This window comes from Leuresthes tenuis, unplaced genomic scaffold (assembly GCF_036924035.1).
Source record: "Leuresthes tenuis unplaced genomic scaffold, fLeuTen1.0.hap1 SCAF_16, whole genome shotgun sequence".
In the NCBI taxonomy this organism is placed as follows: domain Eukaryota; kingdom Metazoa; phylum Chordata; class Actinopteri; order Atheriniformes; family Atherinopsidae; genus Leuresthes; species Leuresthes tenuis.
In genome coordinates, this window is record NW_027325370.1 from 8,630,047 (window position 1) to 8,651,578 (window position 21,532).

Below are 21,532 nucleotides of genomic sequence, written 5' to 3' on the forward strand. Positions count from 1 at the left end.
ATATTGATCAAAGTTGATACCAAGGGAGATAGATGTGCTCTTGTGGAGCATTGTAGTACATGTGTAACAGCATACTGAAAACACCTTGTACTGCTTGGCCTAAACAGAACACAAACATTTCCTGCACAGACAGGCAGGAAAGAAGAAGGTACACTCTATCTCTTAATAGCTCCCCGGCATAATTCAGTGCTGAAAGTTCAGATATTGTAGGTTTGTACTAGATTGCCTTCGTTAATTATGCAAGCCTCTGCTGCTGTAGTCACAGACTGCCTCTGGGATAGCTGTATAGAACTCAGTATTAGTGACAGATCAGCTGTCACAGCTTGATAAAGATTTGCAGCAAGTTTGACCTTCTAATGATTGGACTCCAGCTAAGGCCACAGCAAGACACGTTTAATTTCCTTCTTTAGCCAAAAAAGATGACAGGAGTGTCAGCAGCTGATGTGCTACTGTATGACTGGACAATTGATATGACTCTTGTTTTGCTTAGGCTGCAATGGGCTCTGCCAACTATCCTCAGCTGCAGTGAGTGCTGAGTGTTAGATTGTATATATAAAAAAGAAAAGAAGAAATCTATTTTAATACCAATTCAAAAAGGTAAAACTAGATATATCTTTTTTGCTTTGGGAGCAAGTTTTTTTGTTAGATGAGGACAGAGGGTTGGCAAGGCTCAGGAAAACATAATCTTTCTTTGGTTGTGATATATCTTCATCATCTATTGGAATCAGTGGTAAACAACTGCATGCCAGCTGATTTTAAAGTCTCAATGTGGTGTCGACAAACCGGGATCAAAGTTGTTCTGTGTCTCGGGTGTTTTTTTCCACACTGTACAAAAGAACATTTTCTTTTTCTTGTTTTTTTTATCCTCCTCAGGTGGTAAAGAAAACTGAAATAATAGTGCCACTATATAAAAGCTGTAATCTTTTGTTTAAAAATACACTTGTTTTATTAACCTGATATAAAATGTTACAAAAAGTTCTGTAAACCCTGGTGATAAATCAGAGCTGTGGAGTCAAAGCAAAATTTGGCTCCTCAGTTGTGGTTGGACTTTCTCTTAAAAGATGGCTGGATTCACCAAATTTTAGCTGGAGTGTGCTGTTCATTAGCAACATTGGGTGAATTGCAACGGTTGAATCCAACCTAATGCCTCTTAGAGCAAAGCCTCTAAAATGTAGAGTCATCCAGTGGCTCATTGTGACTGTTTTCTATCGGCGGAGTTAATGATTTTTATTTGCTTCCACAGTGGCATACCCGGGAAGACATGTGGAACCATTATTCTGTCAGCTGAGGAGCTTGGAAACTGCAGAGTGAGTAAAAAAAGTTTACTTCTTAATTTGTTTTCACTGTTTCAGAATAAATGTTAAGCAGTGTTTGCTGATCTGATTTTAACTATCCCCTTAAACAATGGCACATCAGAGCTTAATTGAACATATTAACTTGCAAAATGCATGTTTAACAATGTTCACAAGCCTGCTGAAGTGAAGTGGGATGTTTAATATCCTTGTCATCACTAAGATATATTGCATCATAACTGTCCTCATTAAATGAACAAGATACGCAGCGTTACCAAGCAAATGTGTTTGTCATTTGAATTGTTTACATTATGAATATGATAAGAGTTTGAATGGCTATGTAATGAGACTGCTTTCATTCAACTCACTAAATCAAGCATTTGTGTGGTGTGTTCTTCCATGAGTCTGCATTGATAACTTGTGTCCACTAATGCTCATTGGCTTTCCCTCCACAGTGCTAAATGAAGATAGTAAATAATCACATTACAGTGCTGCCAGAGGAGCAGAAGAGAACAGCAAGATTTACAGGCCAGAGCAATGGCCTCCCTCTGAGGCAGCACAGAAAGCCATCAAGCTTGCTTTATGATGTCCTAAAACATATAACAATGTTATTATTCAAGACTTGGTTACTTATAATTGTGCTTGTTTAGTTGATAACACCTAATTTGACAGTACCTTTACTTTTTGTTATAACCGATAGTGTCCTATCAGGGTGAGGCAGATCAGCCATGCTGATAATGAAACTGCAGTGATGACAATTACTGATTCTGCCCTGCTGGACAAAGGTGTCAGTACTCATAGTCATTGAAGGGCTGATGTGAGTCATCAGGTGCATTGCATTTCCAATGATAGGAATTTGCAACATTACTGCAAAGCACCACTTCAAGAAGCAATTTAGTAATATAACTGCAAATGATCATTATTGATACAAATGAATGTTTCCTCGCTTAAAGAGTCAAGCTGAGGTACAAAGACATTTCAGTCACTTCAGACCTGCCCTATTCATGTGGAATGTAATCCTGAATGGCAATATCTTAAGCTTGAGAAAATAAAGAAAAAAATTAAAGAAAAGGACAAGATGAGTGGATAGCTGTAAAGACACTGCTGTTGGCGAAAGTCCCACATCTGTGAATTATACTGCTGCTAACCATGGGGATAGTGCTTTTCCTGTAAATTCACCTGTGTCCAATAAATAGAGGCAGTTGAAAAGGGAGAGCGGTAGAGTGGGAATCATCAGGGGCTGTTCTGCAGGCTTGGCTCACACCTTCATGGGGGATTTACCAGGTATCATTAGACAGAGAAACAGCCTCTGCATGGATCAAAGGCTTCCCTTTGGCTGTCATTATCTCTGGCACATATGACTGCTGAGCAGTGGCTGGCTCATGCTCAGATCTTTGCTCCGGTCTATCTGCAGCTCTGGTTGATTTTAATCTAAGTAAACCACTTTACATGTTACACCTGAAAACCAAAGAGCATCCCTGTTTATGGATTAAACAGAGGAACTGTACGATCAAGTCTAATCAAGGTAGTTTTCATTACAGTGTCCAAAATCACAAATTTGCTACAAACGGTCCACATAGTATGGAGATTTTAAATATTTTAGATTGTTACTAGCTTACAACTCACACAAAGCCATTATTGCTATATTAATTTGGACTGTGTAATACTTTTTCCTCATGCAGATACTTTCAAGTTTTATTAGTGGATTAAGAATAAAAAATGAGTAGAACAATTACAATTTTCCCTTTTCATTGTCCTTTATGTATGCATAAAACTGACTGACATTGACAAAAATCCTTCCCTTCAGGCTTACTGTTGTAATAGGCAAACACTGGAATGAATGGAGCGATGTGTGGAGAATATAAAGGAGCTGTGCTTATGTCTGGTTCATATAATCCTTTGGCACATGATTCATTTGGTGATTCACTACAGTCTGTGATCCTGAGGATGTAGTAGAAGCTTATGTAACATGAATTCAGGTATTGTCAGCCTTACTCTGTGGTCCTTTGAAAGACCAATCCCACTTTGTGAAAGAGACAGTGTGCAGTGCTCTGCCACTTACCCAAAGCAGCGGTATCTTAGAAGAGCAGAAAAATAATGCAGACTGCAGTCTGTATTCCCCTGCTGCTGCCGCTGAACCTCAGTGGCTGAAGTGAAAGCTCTGCCTTTTACCCACTTAATGAGAGAACAATGCAAAGCACCAAAGTGGGAATGTATTATCTGTGCATGATAAAGGCTTAGGGCACAGTGTAGCCATGACAGTGTAATTTTAGAGGCAGGGTATGTCAGGGTTATCCAGGATGGTCATAGGATGGCACTAAAGGGATTTAATAACTGACATCAGCAAACTCGTGATTTCTTATTTGATTAAATTGACCAAATGGGAACTTGGAAAATGAGGTGTTCTTGTCAAAAGCCACCAAGGGAGAGCTTGATACACTTCAGGTATGAACTGCACAATTATTTGCACTATAACGTTTGCTGATCCAACACAAGCAAGACAATGTTCCATCAGCATTCCCCCTATTTCTATTGCAGACTGGTTTGAAATAGAAATAATGCTTAAAAGTTGCATTACGAAATTAAAGTAGATGTACAGCAGTGCAATTTAGCTGCCACCACTGACTGGTTTAATGAGATTTATACTTTTCCTCATTTCCACTGTGTTGATTGAAAAAAAAAAAAACTTTTGTTGGAAAAAGCAAGATAACAAAGTTTGCTCATTTTTAGACGAGTGCTCTATGAGTGTTATTTATTTGTCCTTGAGCAGCTGCCTCAAAAAAAAGGCAGGCCTGTGCTATGTGTCTGTCCAAGACGTAAAGTGATGTGATGGAATGGGGGTTAGTGAGAGGCAGGTCACAGCCAGGACATACCACACTGATGTGGGACAAAGGAATCAATAAGCCCCTCTTTAGCACATTGCTGATTGAGATCAAATAGCAGCATATCAAAAGCCCAGGGACCTGCAGGGTAAAAGCAGCTTCTCTTTTATGCCAGTGGAGGGCCCTGAAAGTTTTCTTGTGTCACTCTGTCACACACTAAAGGTATGATCATTAGACTCTTGACGATCATATGCAGCATGTTTCAAGGCTAAACAGTTTTTAAGAAAGTCTTACACAATGCTGAGGTGGGGCTGTTGGTGACGGAGAACACTATGAAGACTTTCCTGTAGTGGACAGTCCAGTGTGCCCATTAAGCAACCTCATTATTATGACATGCAGAGTAAAACCTGGACTACGGGGAGACTATTTGGAATCAAAAGGATTAAAGGGTACGGACGTTGTCCTTTATACAGCTGTACACATTGAAATGCTACCTGAATAAGTATAATTATAATGATATTAATCTCCCCTTTGTACACAGCCTCCAATCCCAAATCCATCTCTGTGCCTGTGCACTGTGCCTCACATTGTGGCTATTATTATATTCATCACAAATAAGGTATTTTTAATGCAGGAGTTGTATAATTAAAAAATGGTAATGAGTGCTTTTGCAGATGTTAGATATGAGTACCCAGTGGTTGGTTTTGCTCTACTCTTATTGGGATTCAGTCAGCACTTTCATTGTCTTTGGCGCTTTTACATCTTTGCGCAGTGAAAGTATAGACAGAAAACTGGAGACATAACAGAGGCAAAAGTGTGGATTTACAATGTCCTTTACTTGTTTGTCTTTCTTTTCCTCTGCATCTGTTTTTTCCTTTGTAGGATTACGCCACCATGCAGTTCTGTGCCAATAAACTGGATAAAAAGGATTTCTTTGGAAAGTCAGACCCTTTCATGGTCTTTTATAGAAGTAACGAGGATGGCACGTGAGTTTGTCTCTTGGTTCTATTTCTAAGTAGATTGTTAAAGCCAGGTTGGTATGTACAAAAATCATAGAGGAAGATAACCAAGGTTAAAAGGATTAGATCCCCGTAAACTCAGCTGCGCACAGATACATCCATGCAGATATGGTACTGCACTGTGCAAAGCAAAAAGGTTGAGAGAAGATATTTACACTTGGTTTTGTTTTTGGAGAAACACGTTTCAAGATTTTAAATGTTGATCTTCTGCTCCAGCTTCACCATCTGTCACAAGACTGAGGTAGTGAAGAACACTCTGAATCCTGTTTGGCAGCCCTTTTCTATTCCAGTCAGAGCGCTCTGCAATGGAGACTATGACAGGTAAGTTGAGTGATGTACATTTGAATCTTTTGAGCACACACAAATTCACACACATATCACAGTGTGATTTTCCAGAGAATATAAAAGCCACACAGAGGTTCAGTCCATAGTTTTAATTTTAGCAATGCATCAAATTCAGGAAAATGAGATTTTCCTCTTTTATTTTGTCTGCTGTTGAAATTTACAATTATTTCAGATACCTCTGATGATATGCTACCAATCCTGTGGTGGCTGTACTCGTTCTATACATGTTGACAGCTATAGTTCCAGGACGTTAAATGTTGCCCTCTCCACTACACCAGGTGTCAGCTAGGGTTCCTTACTGTGATCCTGTCTTTGCTCACCTGCCTGGAGAAGCTAATTGGGTCAGACAGATGGAGCAGAAGCATGAAAGATGGCTGATTCCCTTTGAGGACTTTAATGGCAAGAGAAATCCTCAGCAATTTGGGGTCTCTCCACTTTTCTTGTGAAATATCAGTAGTTCACTTCGATGAGGTTTTTGACAGACTGTTTCGAAGCAGAGCCACAGCACTTTGAAATTGTATTTAAAATGCAGACATTCTTAGATAATTATGATTGATGGTTTTGAGCCATAGTTTTATGGTAATTCTGAATATCTTTTGACTTTGCATAAAATGACAGAGTAGCTGAAGCTTCAGCCCAGAGGGCTCACATTTTCCACTTCATATTTCCTGCTTGTGCATGTCTCTTGTAAGAATCTACAGCAAAGATGATGATGAGGAGGAAGATAACCCACTTACTGGCTCTCAGCAACACAGATCGTTCAGCCTTGTATGAATCTAGTAAAACTCTTGTAATCATCCAGCTCCATTAGTGATTAGAAAGTGAAATCTCCTCCATTTCCACTCAAGCAAGCACTATGGAAATTAAATTGATTTGAGGACTGAGAGCAAAGTAAAGGACGTGCCTTCCCTTATTTTAATGTTGTCTCTGGGTGTAAAAAAAAGTTAATTTTCTCTAATCTTGTTGGTTAAGACCATAAAAAATGGATTATTTTGTCACTTATATATGGTTTTCATAAGTAGAGGGGGGAAAAAATCAGATTCACAGCAGGATTCCTCACTCATCTTTTCACCTGTTACACGGTGTGTAAACAGTGCAGACAGAATGAGTTCAGGTCTTGATAACAGGGCAGCCTTCCAGCATCCTGCCTCCTCCTCGACCTACTAGCACATGATTGACAGCAGCTGATGGGAAGGTTGGGACAGCAAGTCGCTACTTTTTCCCTCCTATCAAGAAAACCCTTTCCTCATTCTTAGTGAGTTCTCGCAGGCCAGTTATTTGTTTTTACACACTCACTTATCTTGGAAACTTTCCAAACATACTCACTACCAAAATCACCCATATACCTGAAAGCTGGGGTTTTCAGTTATGAATCTGCAGAGCACCATCTACAATCATAAGCCTCTTTCACACATGTCTTTTGAAGCAGGGACTGGTGTGCCTTTGCTGCATATCATGTCATGTGTGAAAGGGCAGAGGAAGAACAGGAGATCGAAGTTGATCCACCACATACACCTCTGAGCTGACAGTAGAGGTAGTAACAGTAGTTAAATTGGCCCACCTCCACTGTGCTTACACACATCAAGCCAGAATCATGGAACTCGCCACCCTAACCGACTGCATTGTTATCACTCAGCTTATTCTGCAACGTTGGCTTGATTTGTAAAAGGACACAGCGATGTAGGGATGACTTGTTGGCCTGTGGGTAATTACAAGGAGGTACAGTGGTGACAGTTTTTTAGCCTTTAAGGCACAGCTGATATGTGAAAAAGGTTTTTAGGGTAGACATCCCCTATGTTCTATGTATGGGACTTCACACAAAGGAGTTTTATGGGATTGATAACTGATGGAGAGGGATTTCAAATGTTTTCACGTTTACCGAGACTGGCATTGTTTGGTTATTAAAAAATCTACACTATAGATCATCTTAGCTTCTAGTCTGAAAGTTGTAATAAATATTTGTAACCGTTATTAGATTTTCAAAAAGATGTTTGTCTTTTACATGCAAATCACAGAACAGGTTCTCTGATTGATTTAATTTAGCTTTCACTAACAATGAGCTTTTATAGCTTGTTTTTATCTTGCATAATTAAAAAAAATACTCTCTCTCCAATGGGACAAAACAGTTGCAACTCATTTGTGTATTATGTATTGCATAAATGTGCTCATACAAAGTCTTTTCCTGTTTTGATGTCTTTTGTAGAACAATCAAGGTGGAAGTATATGACTGGGACAGAGATGGGAGGTAATGATTGGATTTAAAAGTACTTTATGGAGCTCTTGTGATATCTTGTCCCTTCTTATATTTAAATTTAAACTTACATTTAAATATTTGAACTATACTACCAACACTCACAATTTTGTCAACTGTGTTGTAATGGGTGTCATATAGATTCCCCAGTTACATTTATGTTACACCTCTTTAGGTTTTCTGTATCTGAATGAACTCATGTAATTCTATGTCTTCCTTCAACAGCCACGATTTCATTGGTGAATTCATCACGAGCTACAAAGACCTGTGTCGGGGTTCTAGCCAGTTAAATTTGTATGAGGTGAGTGAAGATAAAAACCCCTTCTCCCTGGTTTGCCCAGAGCAGAGGATTTTTTTGTTAATCATGAGTGTTGTTGCACATTTCAGTTAGAATATTGTACAGAACTGTTTCATGTTTTTCCTTTGCTTTTTACTACCTAAAAGTAGAATTTGGGTCATGATGCAAATCTGACCTATTTTATCCAACTCTGAAGAAATGATGAATCCATTTATAGTGAACTGTGACTGGAAAATATAGTATGCCAAGTATCACCGAATGGACAGTGGTTGCAGTTATTCTTCTCAGAACAAATAAAATCCTGAGACCTATCTCAGGCTGGCACTTTGAAAATATGTCTTGCACTTTGGCTCAGCAAGGTCTTATTTAAGGACTGGAAACTGTATGGGTTTTGCTTGTTTGAGCTGAATTGTTACTGTGTGAGATTAACATCTAGAGTACTCTGGGTGTTCTCACCTTACCATTAAGAGTCTGAGAGGTGAAGTGGTTCAACAGCATCTGAATCAATTGTGGAGGTGGCCATTGAAAAGAACAAGGTCTAGAGTGTTAGAAGGGGAGAGAAGAGATGAAAAAGAGAAAAAGAGATGACATGATGGGTTAATTGAGACAGAGGGGACGCAGAAAGAGCGAGTGAAATGAAGAGCTGCCCCACTAAACTGCTGAAATACCATAAAGAAATGCCATTACCTTGCAAAAAATCCTAATGTATTTTTACCTGGGAGCATACCCTCTCCACCGGGTCAATGATCACGAATCACTGTCAGAATGGACAAAACCCCGCAAAGCTTCCTTTTCAATACTGACAAATAAAAACTTTGATACAGGCTGCAATGTTCAGCTTATTGCACACTCAACCTGATATTCACAAAGTTTACAAACATTAGCTCTGAAAGTTAAGATGACAGCCGACTTATACTAGCAGAGGCTGCCTTAATGGCAAATTATGTTTTTGTGGCATAATGTGAACTTGAGTGACTGGGTGATGGCGGTCAGCTGTGAGGCATTGTCTTTGTAGGAAAAGTGGCTTTACAAACCACAGAGCTAGAATGCAAGAGTTGAGGAAAGAGAATAAAGCTAGTGGAATACATTTGACTACAGCAAAGGTTGCTCCTGGTTGATCCTTTATGTTTGTTGTGCACAGACATGCAGAGTGAGCAGCAAGCAATGCTTGCTTTCTGTTGTATACAAACTTTTAACCGTAAACTTTAAATATAACTCTCATTAAAAGTAGGAAATGCTGTAATTGTGCATTTTCTTCAGCTTATCACCCATTTCTATGCACTATTATGTATATATCTCTATAATTTTGTCTGCCTGTGTATTCCTATACAATTTAATTCACTCTGCATGTTGTCATGATTTAGTTTATTACGTGGGTGAAAATGGGACAAGTCTCCCCAAGAATGGTGGTGTGTATGTAGGATATAGAGTAGATGCTTATAAAAATTCTCCTGAATAATCTGTGACTTGCTCCTAGGCATGATCAATGGTATCTTATTCACACCTACTGCAGTTATTGGATTCATTCCCTCTGCTTCATTATCCTTACAGACATGGAATAAGAGGACAAAGATGTCTTTATTACTTGCCCGAGGGTGGATAGAAAGAATTGTGCTGCAAGTTTACGTTGTCATTATCCTTATCTGCCTTCATACCAGGTGGTGAATGCCAAGAAGAAACTAAAGAAAAAGAGATACATCAACTCTGGGACGGTGAGTCTGAGATCTAAGATAAGATCTCCTGGTGCACTCACACTCCTGCCCCCTTTGCTTTTGTATTCATCAGGAAGTTTCCACTAAGTGGATTGCACAATGCAGTTCAGCTCTGTTGAATGTTTTGTTCCTTTCCCAGTCTGAGAGTCATAATTCAGACTGCAAGTCTAAATGGAGGGGAAAACATTTGTGTGACCTCAAATAACCTCAGATGGTTGAACATCAAATGCATTAAGGGAATCTTGGTTGTGTACTTCTAATGAAGTAGTGATTGATGTTTATAAATGACAGATAACAGATTTGTTGCTGCTCCTGTTGAATACTGTGGTTCTGTAATTAAAAACTGTGTTTAGTTATCCATCATGCTGATCATCCATCAGTCTGCCGACAGGTTAATGTTCAGGGATTGTAGCAGTAATATGCTACATGTGCATCCTGTGTTGATAAGTCATTTTGTGGGTGGTTAGCTCCAAGGTCAGTGTTCATGTGTAGAATGTAGTTTTTATTTAATCAAATGATCAAGCTTGAGTTAATCTGTTTGGACTTTTTCTTCCCCTCAGGTGTCCTTGTTGTCATTCAATGTAGAGTCTGAGCACACTTTCCTTGATTACATCAAAGGAGGGTAAGTGTAATGATCCCCCAGCTCACAAACTGTTAATATTGCCTTTGAGCTAGTTTCCTCAGGGCAATAATATGTGATATGCAATAAAATGTCTTCAGGTCAACTCTTCTCTCCAAATGCATGTTTAATTTGTTGTTGCTTGATAAATTGAATTTACAAATGAGCCTCTTATAGATAAAATCGTGTCAGACAAAAAGCACAGCTGTGACTTAGTTTGTGAATGGTGTGAAAGCTAATAAAAAGTTGGTCTTAGAAACAAACTAAAGTCTAACAACAGAATCTGCTCAGAAATTCAATTAAAGGACAGACCCTTCCTCTCATATACCCAGGCTTACTGTATGGCTTGAATTTAGCATCTAGCTAAACACATATTGTCAGTAAAATGTGTTTTTGATCCATGTGCATTCGAAGTACAAAAACAGAGAAATTTGTTACATGCATCACATTTAAGGTTTGTGTCATGATATTATTTCACTTAAAAGGCACAGAGATGCTAAGTGTATTAATGTCAATGTGATGTTGTTGTCGCAATATTTGAGTCGTCACACTAACAATTCTGTGATCATACACCCATTTAAGAGTTATTATGTGATCTTTTCTTCAACATGGAGATTTTTCCAGGCTGTACCATGCATGCAATATGATTTAAACTAGCACACACTGAAAATCAGCCACTCCCTAAGAACGTTTCCATGTGACTGACAAACACAACAGGAACTCTGCTAGCTACCCTTTTACAGCCATATTACGTGTAAAGTGGTCGACAGCCTTCTTGTCCTAGTTTAAAAAAATTGTTTGTCTTCATAGATGTGTCAAACACCTTGTTGTCTCACACATCAGGACAGAAAAACAGCCGAGTTTTTGCCACATTTTATTTTGTGTCTCCTAACAACTAGTGCTTATTGTTTTATATATAGTTGTGCTGTTGACTGCCCAACAGAACTATCCTGAGCCTCTGCCTTGATCTGCTTTATTTGGTTACCAGTGGATTTTTGGTTTATGATGTTTCGGTGGTGATGGGCATCACAGTCAACAAATGGATGAAAATGAGTGATAACTGCAAAGTAATGTCATTCGCTCTTGGCTTTAGACATTTGTTGTGCGCCATTCTGATATTTTTCCCTTCCTCTAAAGAATTTATTTTATGAGACCAGTTCATTTGACAAAGAAACTCAGCAGTTACAGCATTTTCAGTGAAATCTGCACATCTTGTGGCAGTGAAACACACACTCGACTCATACATGTGGTGTTAAAATGGCTCATTGTGGGGGTTAATACATAAGTTGAAACAACAATACAGAGGACACTAATGAGTGTTGTGTTAAATTTGCATGTCATATTGCTGACATTAATAAATGGAAATTAGGTAGAAAAGGAGTAGGGTGAGATACAGTTGCTTTGAGTGCAGTTTGTCTGCTCTCCTGACTCATTATGTTTTCCACCTCTATTGCTGCTCATTACAGTACAAGCAACCTTCCACATTTTCCTCAGTTTTATTAAATGCAATTTTGAATGGCCTTAAATTTATCACATTTGAATGAAGTGTGGCCCCAATAGAGATGGTGCCCACAGCCAAAACTTCTGTGCAAGTGAATTTGAATGATTATGATGAAATATAAAGAAGATCTGAGAGCTTAATTAAGGGTGGACAACCTGTCACATGTGGGAATGTTTCTCAGTGGATCAGCAGCTGGCCTGGTTTTAGTTTTCTGCTTTGCTAGTGTCCCAGATCTGTCCTGTTGGTCTCTCTCCAGCTTACACAAATCAATGCTCATACTGTACCTGCACATACAGTAACCTCACTTACACCTTCACTATTTGTTCAGTTCTTGACTCAGTTTGTCCTTAGACACTGTAAAAAAAAAATGGAGGCAAAGGAGAAGTTGGAAAATCAAACTAGAATGTGCAGCTTAATTTACTGATTTTAGATTTTGTTTAGTTGTTATCATGTTAGTGCAAGTAAATAATATTCTATATCTTGAAAAATTCAGATGAACAACCATTCAGGTTTACAGTAACCAACATGTAAGCTCTGATTGCTCGATATTGGGGTACGTATTCAACGCATTGCCTCCCACCAAAGCCTCACGTTAGAACAGCCAAATTTCACAGGCTGCAATTGAATCATGTAGATTGTTTTCAGTAATGTTGCTCAGTTACTTCCATATTTCCACACTATTTCACAAGGTCATCAAACTATGCCTTGTAGTACAGATTCAATAGTGGCACCGATTGTATACACTGAGCCTCAATTCAGAACTCCAGAATCAGACTGGAAATGGGGTCTTTATCTAGCCATTATTTTGAAATGTAACACAGCTTTTTAACCACCAAACTGAGTAAAAAGTGCCACTCTTCCCAAACAGCTGTTTTATACACAGACTAGACAGAGATTTTACCACAAATTAACCCAGTGAGGGGTTTGAGGTAGTATCTAATCTTTTTGTTACAAACAGCTTCTCAGCACGCCTGGGAGAGGGACTAATGATGCAGATAATTACTTTAAACACATATTATTAAAATATGTGAAATCTCAGGAAGAAACTCTTTCTACCACCTGTGTACTGTTGCCACACTGTCCCCAGTGTTTTATCTAAGAAACACTCTCGACAATATAACGCCCTGTATTCTCTGTACATCAAAATTCTCCAATGAAGCCACAGAGACAAGAATTGTCCAGAAGAAACCACCTAAAATATGTGTGGTTCAGGGACACAGAATTGTCAGGATTATTTTTTCCTGCCTCATTCTGTGTGCACTATAAGTCAAGACAATTCTGTGTTGGTTGTGTTGTGGTTTTTTTTTATGCTTCCTTCCTAATACCTCTGATGAGAAATGAAATAGAGAACTTTCCTTTTTCTGCCGGCCAGCGAAGTTTTATTTTTCCTTGCAAGGAAAAGATCAGTCCACACCCTTCAGCGGTTATGGTATGGAAAGATACAGACAAAAGGAAGTCAGAGCATTTATACCTGAGGGGGGCTCTGTTCTTTGGGTGTGGAAAGGTAACAGCTGATTTGGTGAATTTAATGGAAAACTTTGAAGCAACTGAAGTCTTATAGTGTTATTCTTAGTTAATCTATTGAACATTTATCAAATCAACATGATGATACCTTGATGTCCTGTAAGTAAGAGCTGAGGAACTTTTCCAAAGGGAACTTATATTGTTGCATTACACAGCATATATTTGAATATTTGTTAATATTTGTTACTGTTAACTTATTGACAAAAGGAAAAAAGAAAATTAGAAATGAAAAAAGGAACTAAAAGTAATTATTTAGAGTCACTTTTATAAGGCTAGTGCATTGGCCAGGAATGACCTCAGCTGAGCTGAAAAAGCCTCTGCCTAAAGAAGTTCTCGTTTAATCGCTATATTATGTGTGTATGTGGAAATGTGTGTGCAGTGATGTCTATTTTTCAAAAAACTTTTTTTTTATGCAGTAAGCTTAAGGGATACCAGAGTTTCTTTCAGTTTGTTCAGTTTATTTTGGAAACAGGTGACTTAAAAGAAAAAAAAAAGTTCTATCACAAACTTAAAGAACGAATGTAACATGTTAGTCTCCATCTCCTCCACCTCTATGCCCAGGATGGAAATAGCGTTTGGCTTGTTCTTCAATCTTTCTAAAATCCACAATCATCTCCTTGTCTTGTTTATATTCAAGAGGAGTTGATTGTTGTCACATCATACCACAAAACGGTCTACCAGTTCCCTGTGCTCACCCTCTTGTCCATTACTGACACACCCAAAAACTGCAGTCATCTGAATATTTCTGCACATAATAGTACTCTGACTTAGGAAGTCTGGGGTTTAAAAGATGAAGAGACAGAAAGGTGAAGAGAATGTGAGATCACAGTCCCCTTCAGAGCTAGCATGCAGCTGACCACCTGCTCAGCCTTTCAGTTATATATGCTGTGGTATATTTCAGGTGGTCAGTATCCCAGGTGATTATGGTGGCATCCACCTGTATATTCTGGAGCTTCTTACACAGCAGTGCAGGCTGAATGATATAAAGAACAACAACAACAAAAAAACATAAGAGTACATGCCTACCTTGTGCCGATGTGGACTCATTTAAGCAGGTAGATGCTTCACCGGGTCTCGAAAGGTGGATTATAATTCACCTCTGATAACATGATACTGGATTCTGTAAGTTTGAAAAATAGTACAAACAATCACAAGTCACAGAACAATGTTCTTCCCTGTGCATTATTTTGTCTGATTTGCCATCTTGCTCGGTTAAAAAAGAGATTTATTTTAACCCCCCTTCAAAAAAAATGAAAAAGGAACTTTAAAAAAAAGAGAGAAAATAAAAGAACTTGAATGCCCAGTAACAACATCTTTCAGATAGATGATGAAGAGTATGAATAAGGAGTGTGAGCAGTGAGCTGTATAAAACTGATCTAAGGCCCAACTTTGATATTTTAGATCTCTGCTATTGATTTCTCTCCTTTCACGTGTGTTTGCTTTACTGCTCCATCTCTAAAAGGTGATACCTAACACAATGCATTTAAATGATTTCTTAAGTGAAGGGGAAAAAGCAATTTCTTTTTCTAGACCCACCGCTGCACCCTGTAGGGTTTCACAGTGAAGTGTTTTTTTTTTCATTAATTCTCATTAACCTTCAATTTGTGCAGCAATATAGTCAAATAGAAGTAATTAAAGTCAAAAAGCCATATACTGCTCTGATTCAGATAGGCTAATGCAAGATTTATGTTCTTCCCAAATTAAATCTGCTGGTAGATTGATAATTGAATGACTTTATTGTGTGCGGATCATATTAAGGTTAAATGATTTTTATCCCAAAATATCCTGAAACTCGTACTGTTTATTCATTATTTATCTATTTTTCATTATTTGTTGTTGTAATCTTTGTGGTCTGTTTGAAAATGACACTTTGACAGGATCACACAATATTCTATTCTTTTACATCCAGTGATTATTGGAAACATGTGAGATGTTTCTCAGCTGTGACATTCTCTTTATTCTTCTACAAAGTCATATTAATTTTTGCATGTGTTATGATTTGCTTTTTGCTCAGCTTTGTGAAAAGGCAGAGGAGAAATGCAAGTGATTTTAAAGGGTTTCACATATGTGTGCTGGTATGCCGTGATTTGTAAAATCTGCTGTTTTGTCATGACAAGGGGCCACTGGGGCTCATGTTCATGTTTGGGTTAACTTTACATGGAAGCAGAGGCAGTATACCTCACTTTCAGCCACCAAAGTCCAGATAAGCTGAAATTTGGGCAGTAAAATATATTGATTTTCTTGCCTGAGTTTTTTTGGGTATTACTGTGTATACAGGCTAAACGGTTGTTAACAAGACAGGAGAAAGTGAAAGAACATCAAAAGGAAGATGGTTGTGGATTTTGGGAGGACCAAGAATAAATCAAACACAATTTACACCACCCAGAAAAGAGTTGGAAATAGCAGAGGACCATACAAACCACGATTGTCACCTGAACAAAAGACTGGACTGGAAATGCAGCACTCAGGATGTAATGGGCAGAGCAGGCTTAGGTTCTTCGATTTTTGCTTTAAGATGTGGCATATCTTTTATATATAACTGAGGTGAAATGGTTTGGGTGGGTGTGGGCAAGTAAGCTATAGGATTTATATAACCTGAAAATGAGTTGCTACATCAGGAGGCTATTTGTTACAAAACTCAAACTTGGGCAATATATTATTTGAATCATTAGAGGAGGAAATTTAATATTACACTTCAACATATGTGCCCATTTTTTTAAACTATTACAGTAATTGAAGGTAGCTTGCAGAGTGGGGGCTGTAATTTTAGCTGAGAACAAAACTTAGGACTGATGTCAGATGTATTACCTCCTGTCCAGTTCTAGGAGATAATGATGGCACATTATTTTGTCCTTTGTGCAATACACCTCTCAAAGAAGTGTAAAAAAAAAAGCAAAAAATAACAAAGCAATTACCCTCTCCCAAAGACTATAGATTTGAACATAACAAGGATTAAAATAGCATCTGCAGATGAGTCCCTGGTTGTTTGCAAATGGACCTACAAAACAGACAATACTGCAGCATCAGTCAACATTATTCCATATTGATTTATTTGTTTCAAGGTAATTTGCGCAGCTCTTTAACAAATCCCTACTTTGTATCATAAGTACAAAAGAAAAGAAAAAAGGTCTCTCTGTGCCAAGGTCTCAAAGATACTACAAAGAAACTACCCTCAAAGTATCTTAAAACTTAAACTCACTCTACTTTTACTCGCTAACTCTTTTGCTTTGTTCTTTATTTTCTGTGTTGGAAAGTGCAACTGAGTGAGCCTCAGACAGACAGCGGATACTGATCCATAGAGAGATCTGTGTGATCATGGCCTGCTGGTTCAACACTTCTTTAGTTTAAAGTGTCATCACTGAGAATGCACAATGACTTCTGAATTTGTTCAGAAGAAACAAATAACAATCTTCCAAACCCCTACCCTAATTAATGATGAAAGTCTGTAGAGTCATTAGTATAGATAGAGTTGATGTTTTTTTCTGGGTGTATGTGGTATATTCATAATATAATATGTTATGATGTTTAAAGTAATTATAATCAATATGACCAGTATGGTAGATCTCATGTGAATAGAGAATAAAATAGCATAGGTAGGATTATTATGCTGTGATTGTTATTGGTTGGAGACGGGCAACATAAATAGGAAATTCTTATATTTCAAAAGTTCTTAAATTTTGGCTTCATAAGCAATTATCGCAAGTTTTGACTTGCAAATTGGAGGAGTTGTAAGAACACAACAAGTTAACACATGAAGAGAAACCCAATAGTTATTTTCAAACAAACGCTTGTTGACAAAGGAGTGGGAAAAGAAATCTGTTAATGGGAAGAAACCTCTAGTAAATCCGGACTCAGGGAAGGCAACTGCCTGCCGTGATTGGTTTGAGTGTGGAAACAGAAGCAAAGAGAGAAATTAAAACTTGATAGGTTGATCAGGCCAGTAACCGCAGATTAGAATGTAGAAGATACTTGCAGAAAAAAATCCGGAAACAAAAGAGATTAAACAATAGGGAAGACAAAGTGAATGGAAAGTGAGATGGAGGATAGTAAAGTGGAGATGCTCTGTACATTATGGGAAATCTTTTTTTGTTTTAAACCTGATCTTAAATGTAGAGAGTCTTCTGAACCCAAACTGGGAGCTGGTTCCACAGGAGAGGACTCTGATAGCTGAAAGCTTTGCTTCTCATTTTACTTTTAAAAACCAGAAGGAAGTGTGCGCTCTCAGAGAAAAGTGCTCGATAGGGAAAATTCTGAACTTTTAGATCTTTAATATATGAAGGAGCTTGGCCATAAAGAGCTTTAAATGTGAAGAAGAGCATTTTAAATTCTGTTCTGGATTTCACAGATAACCAACGAAGAAAAATTAATACTGGAGGAATATCACCTCTCCTGCTAGCTTCCACTAGAACTCTCCCTGCAGCATATTTAATCTGGAGGTTTTTCAGAGTCTTGTTAATAAGGAATTACAATGACCCACCTAAGAAGGAACAAATGTATCAACTAGTTTTTCTGAATCACTGTTTTGATGGGATCTTCCTAATTTTGGAAACATTAAACAGGTAAAAGAAGACGGTCTCACATTCTTTTATGTGTGAACTAAAGGTTAAAAATAACTCCTAATGACTAATAATAGTCTCCTCAGTTGTAGTCCAAGCCACAGTAATGCCATCCAGACTAACAACGTGGTTAAACAGTGGTTCTCTGATTTTTCAGTGTAAAAAAACCCAACTTTTTTTTATAAGCAGTTTATTATGTCACCAGTACCTAAGCATATTGAAGACATACTTGTAATTTAGATAACTGATTATCTGCAGCTATAGAGAGTAATACCTTGCTGTCTACTTACATTATCTAATGAAAACCTGTATATGGTGAGAAGTATTGGTCCAAGTACAGAACCTTGTGGAATGCTATGACTAACACATGGTTCACATGAACAAACTTGAAACTATCGGCTAGAGGTGGCTTAAATCAGCCCAGCATGGTCCCTTTAATCCCATTAACATGTTCAAGCTTCAGTAAAAAGTAATTGTGTTATTTTGATGAAATCCAGCACAGAGATCTTACAGGACGTGCATCGACACATGCCCATTATCTGAGGCCAAGAGGAGAATGCTGAAGATCTATTAGAAAAATCATAACTAATGTGTAAGTGTTAGTTAAGGGGAAAACTGCCTTGATCGATCTATAAATGTTGTGTAAACATAAATTCATAGATAAAATAAGAAATCATGTTGTGAGTATTTCAACTTACCACAGAATCAAGCAGCAAATGTCTAAGAGTGAACCTTTTGGTGATGATCAGTTTGCTAGTGGATTGATAGTCTCTATGGTCTGTGCCTTTACTCCAACTCACCACTTTCCTTTTTTAGGCAAACATTAAAAAACAAACCGCAGAAATCAGAAAAGAATTTCAATTCGAGGCAGCATGCCAACGTAACAACTCCCCTTTGTCAACTGAGTGGTCCGGCTCAATGCTGATTAATGAGCTGAGGCCCGTCTCTGCAGGAGGAAGCCGCCATTATCTCTGATACTGTGCTTGTGTGAGTTTCTGAATGAAGGTGGAATCAAGAGGAGGCAATCAGTGTTAATCACAGGGAAAGGGCACACACTTTGATCTAAGCTCCCCTCTCCTTTACTCTTCGTTTGCCTCTCTTGGGAAACATGCAAATCCAGCAGAGGGTTTGAGCCATGTTCAGTTTCTTTTTAAGGTTCCGGTAATCATTATGCTCATGAATAAAAAATATCTGGTTTTTGGAAAATGCAGAAGACTTGTTTTTCAGCACTGACGCAGTGGGTGGAACACCTCAAATTTCTCATTTGTCCTACAACAATGACCACATTTAACAAAGACAGTGAAATTAAGCATTTTAACAGCTACAAGCTTGTGTAAATGAGCACATTTCTTAAACAGACATGGAAATCAATCAGGACAACTTGAAAAGTTGGAAAAAAGAATTACATCTCGTATAACTACTCTGTTGATAAATCTTCAGAGGCAGACTAAGCTAAATATTCAATAGAAAAATATTTTATTTTGGTCTGCAGCTGGCCACAGCTTGTTGTTCTCTTTCTGAACACCTTTAGATTATCGAGCACGGTGGGAGTGGATTATTGTTTTTGCAACAGTAATCACTTAGTTTGTTCCAAGTAAGACAGCTATTTACACTCCTAACAAAAATCTTGTATGGCCATAAAAAATGTATATGTTTTTGTCTCTCTTTCAAAGCATTTGATTTGAAAAACCTGTTTATTTCATGTGTTCTACTGAATAATCTGTGAAAGCAGATAATAAAGGTGAATAAAGAACACAGTAGTTCTGAGTACAGTAATGAGATGAGAAATACAACAAAGAACACATTGAAACCAAAGAAAGCCCCATTAAACTGCAGCTTTGACTTTTCCTTCTTCTCATTGTCCTCATTCATCTATTTCAGAACTCAGATTCACTTCACAGTGGCCATTGATTTCACTGCATCAAATGGTGAGTATTTCGACTGCTGTTTTCCTGTTGTGCTGTCATTTGTCATCAGATGTACAACTTTGTCATTCTCAACGAATTAAAGGAGGACCAGGCTTTTCTCCCTACTTGTAATCTTCTATATTTCCGTTACATCTTTTTCTTCCAGCTGTTCACACATTAAACAAAGTGCATTTACATCTGTTTCCAAATGTATAAACAGAATTGGCCAAAGAAAGAAAAGATGCTGTTTCTCAAGCAACGTGCAACACAAACAGAGCATCCATATTAATTCAGATATGTTGTATAAACATATAAAGATGTATAAAACATAAATGTAACTCTAACATCTGACACTGTTCTCCTCCTGTAACCTCTCTTCATAACCTTTCATAATCCTAAGTCTGATAGAAAACTTTTATGTTACATCAGACTTATCATGAGAAGTTTTTGATTTATTATTACCACATAAGTTTGCCTTGGTTTGTTGCAAGGCTCAATATATCTGACTTTGAGTGTCATCTTATGGACCTTTTTTAACAGCTAAGCAAACAGATATGCCTCATTTCAGCCAGAGTTCCTTGTTCAATAACATTAAACCCAAGTTTAGAGGATATTGCATTGCTAATTCATATTGTGCATTTCACAGTGCATCTGGGATTTGGCATAAGACCCTTGCTTTCGGAAAAAAAATCCCGATATTATCAAATTAGACAGTTAGTGACCTGGACACAACCTGTCTGATATAATACAGATCCACCCCCCCCCCCCAATATACATCTAGTCAGATGACTGAGAACTTAAGTCTATGCTCAAAATCCGCTTAACTGTTTTTTTCTGCATGTAATATTTTGGGCCATCTAAATTCATGATTAGAAATCTTTCATATTCACAACTAACTCTCTGTTAGTCCCATGCTGCAGCCATTGTAAGATAGCTGAGTTCCAGTGTTGCAAATAATGCAGGCGCTTACATCAAGCCTCATTGCTGAATCAAAACATTAGCTTTAGCTTCGGTTTGTTCTTTGGTTCTCTGGTCACATCAATCAGATTGCTCTGTCTGTTGGTTTTCCTCACTAACTCTGTCTTTTCTTGTCTTAAAAGGAAATCCATCCCAGTCCACCTCACTACACTACATGAACCCTTATCAGATGAATGCCTATGCCATGGCCCTAAAGGCTGTTGGAGAGATCATTCAGGACTATGATAGTGATAAGATGTTTCCAGCCCTTGGATTTGGTGCTAAACTGCCGCCTGATGGGAGGGTATCCCATGAGTTTCCACTGGTGAGTAAACAATGGGATTATTTTTGACACTGAGGTTGTAATTCAGCCAAGAAGTTTGTCATGAAGTTAATGTGAATCATATTAAAAGTGATTTTGGCTCTCACTGTGGAGTTTTGAGAGGGCAAGTTTGGGTAAGCTCAAGTTCATGTGCAATATGGATGTGAGCATTTTAACATAAATGCATCTACACCTCTAACATGCATAATTCAGAGGGACTTCTGTTTACCCTTTATAGTGCAAATTAGGTTCTGTAAGGCTGAAAGATTCTTAAATCAATTTAGCTTCTCTCAGCCAGCTAATGTGCTCTGGCTGCTGCATAGTACAGCCTAATGAGGAGTGTGTCTACTGGATAACGTCTGCATCACTCCATGCTTCCATTGAAATTTGCAAATTAAGATTAATCT

The 21,532-nt window shown here is 38.0% G+C and overlaps 1 protein-coding gene across 2 annotated transcripts in view; it reads left to right on the plus strand.

Moving 5' to 3' along the window:
- The window catches only part of cpne5a (copine Va), a 63,997-nt gene that overhangs the window by 31,108 nt on the left and 11,357 nt on the right, over positions 1–21,532 (plus strand). For both annotated transcript variants that reach the window (XM_072367693.1, XM_072367694.1), the window contains 9 exons: positions 1,244–1,307; positions 4,997–5,100; positions 5,350–5,454; positions 7,682–7,723; positions 7,955–8,030; positions 9,686–9,739; positions 10,300–10,361; positions 19,821–19,867; positions 20,947–21,128. In XM_072367693.1, the coding sequence (XP_072223794.1) occupies positions 1,244–1,307; positions 4,997–5,100; positions 5,350–5,454; positions 7,682–7,723; positions 7,955–8,030; positions 9,686–9,739; positions 10,300–10,361; positions 19,821–19,867; positions 20,947–21,128 (736 nt within the window). The remainder of the gene's footprint in view (positions 1–1,243; positions 1,308–4,996; positions 5,101–5,349; positions 5,455–7,681; positions 7,724–7,954; positions 8,031–9,685; positions 9,740–10,299; positions 10,362–19,820; positions 19,868–20,946; positions 21,129–21,532) is intronic.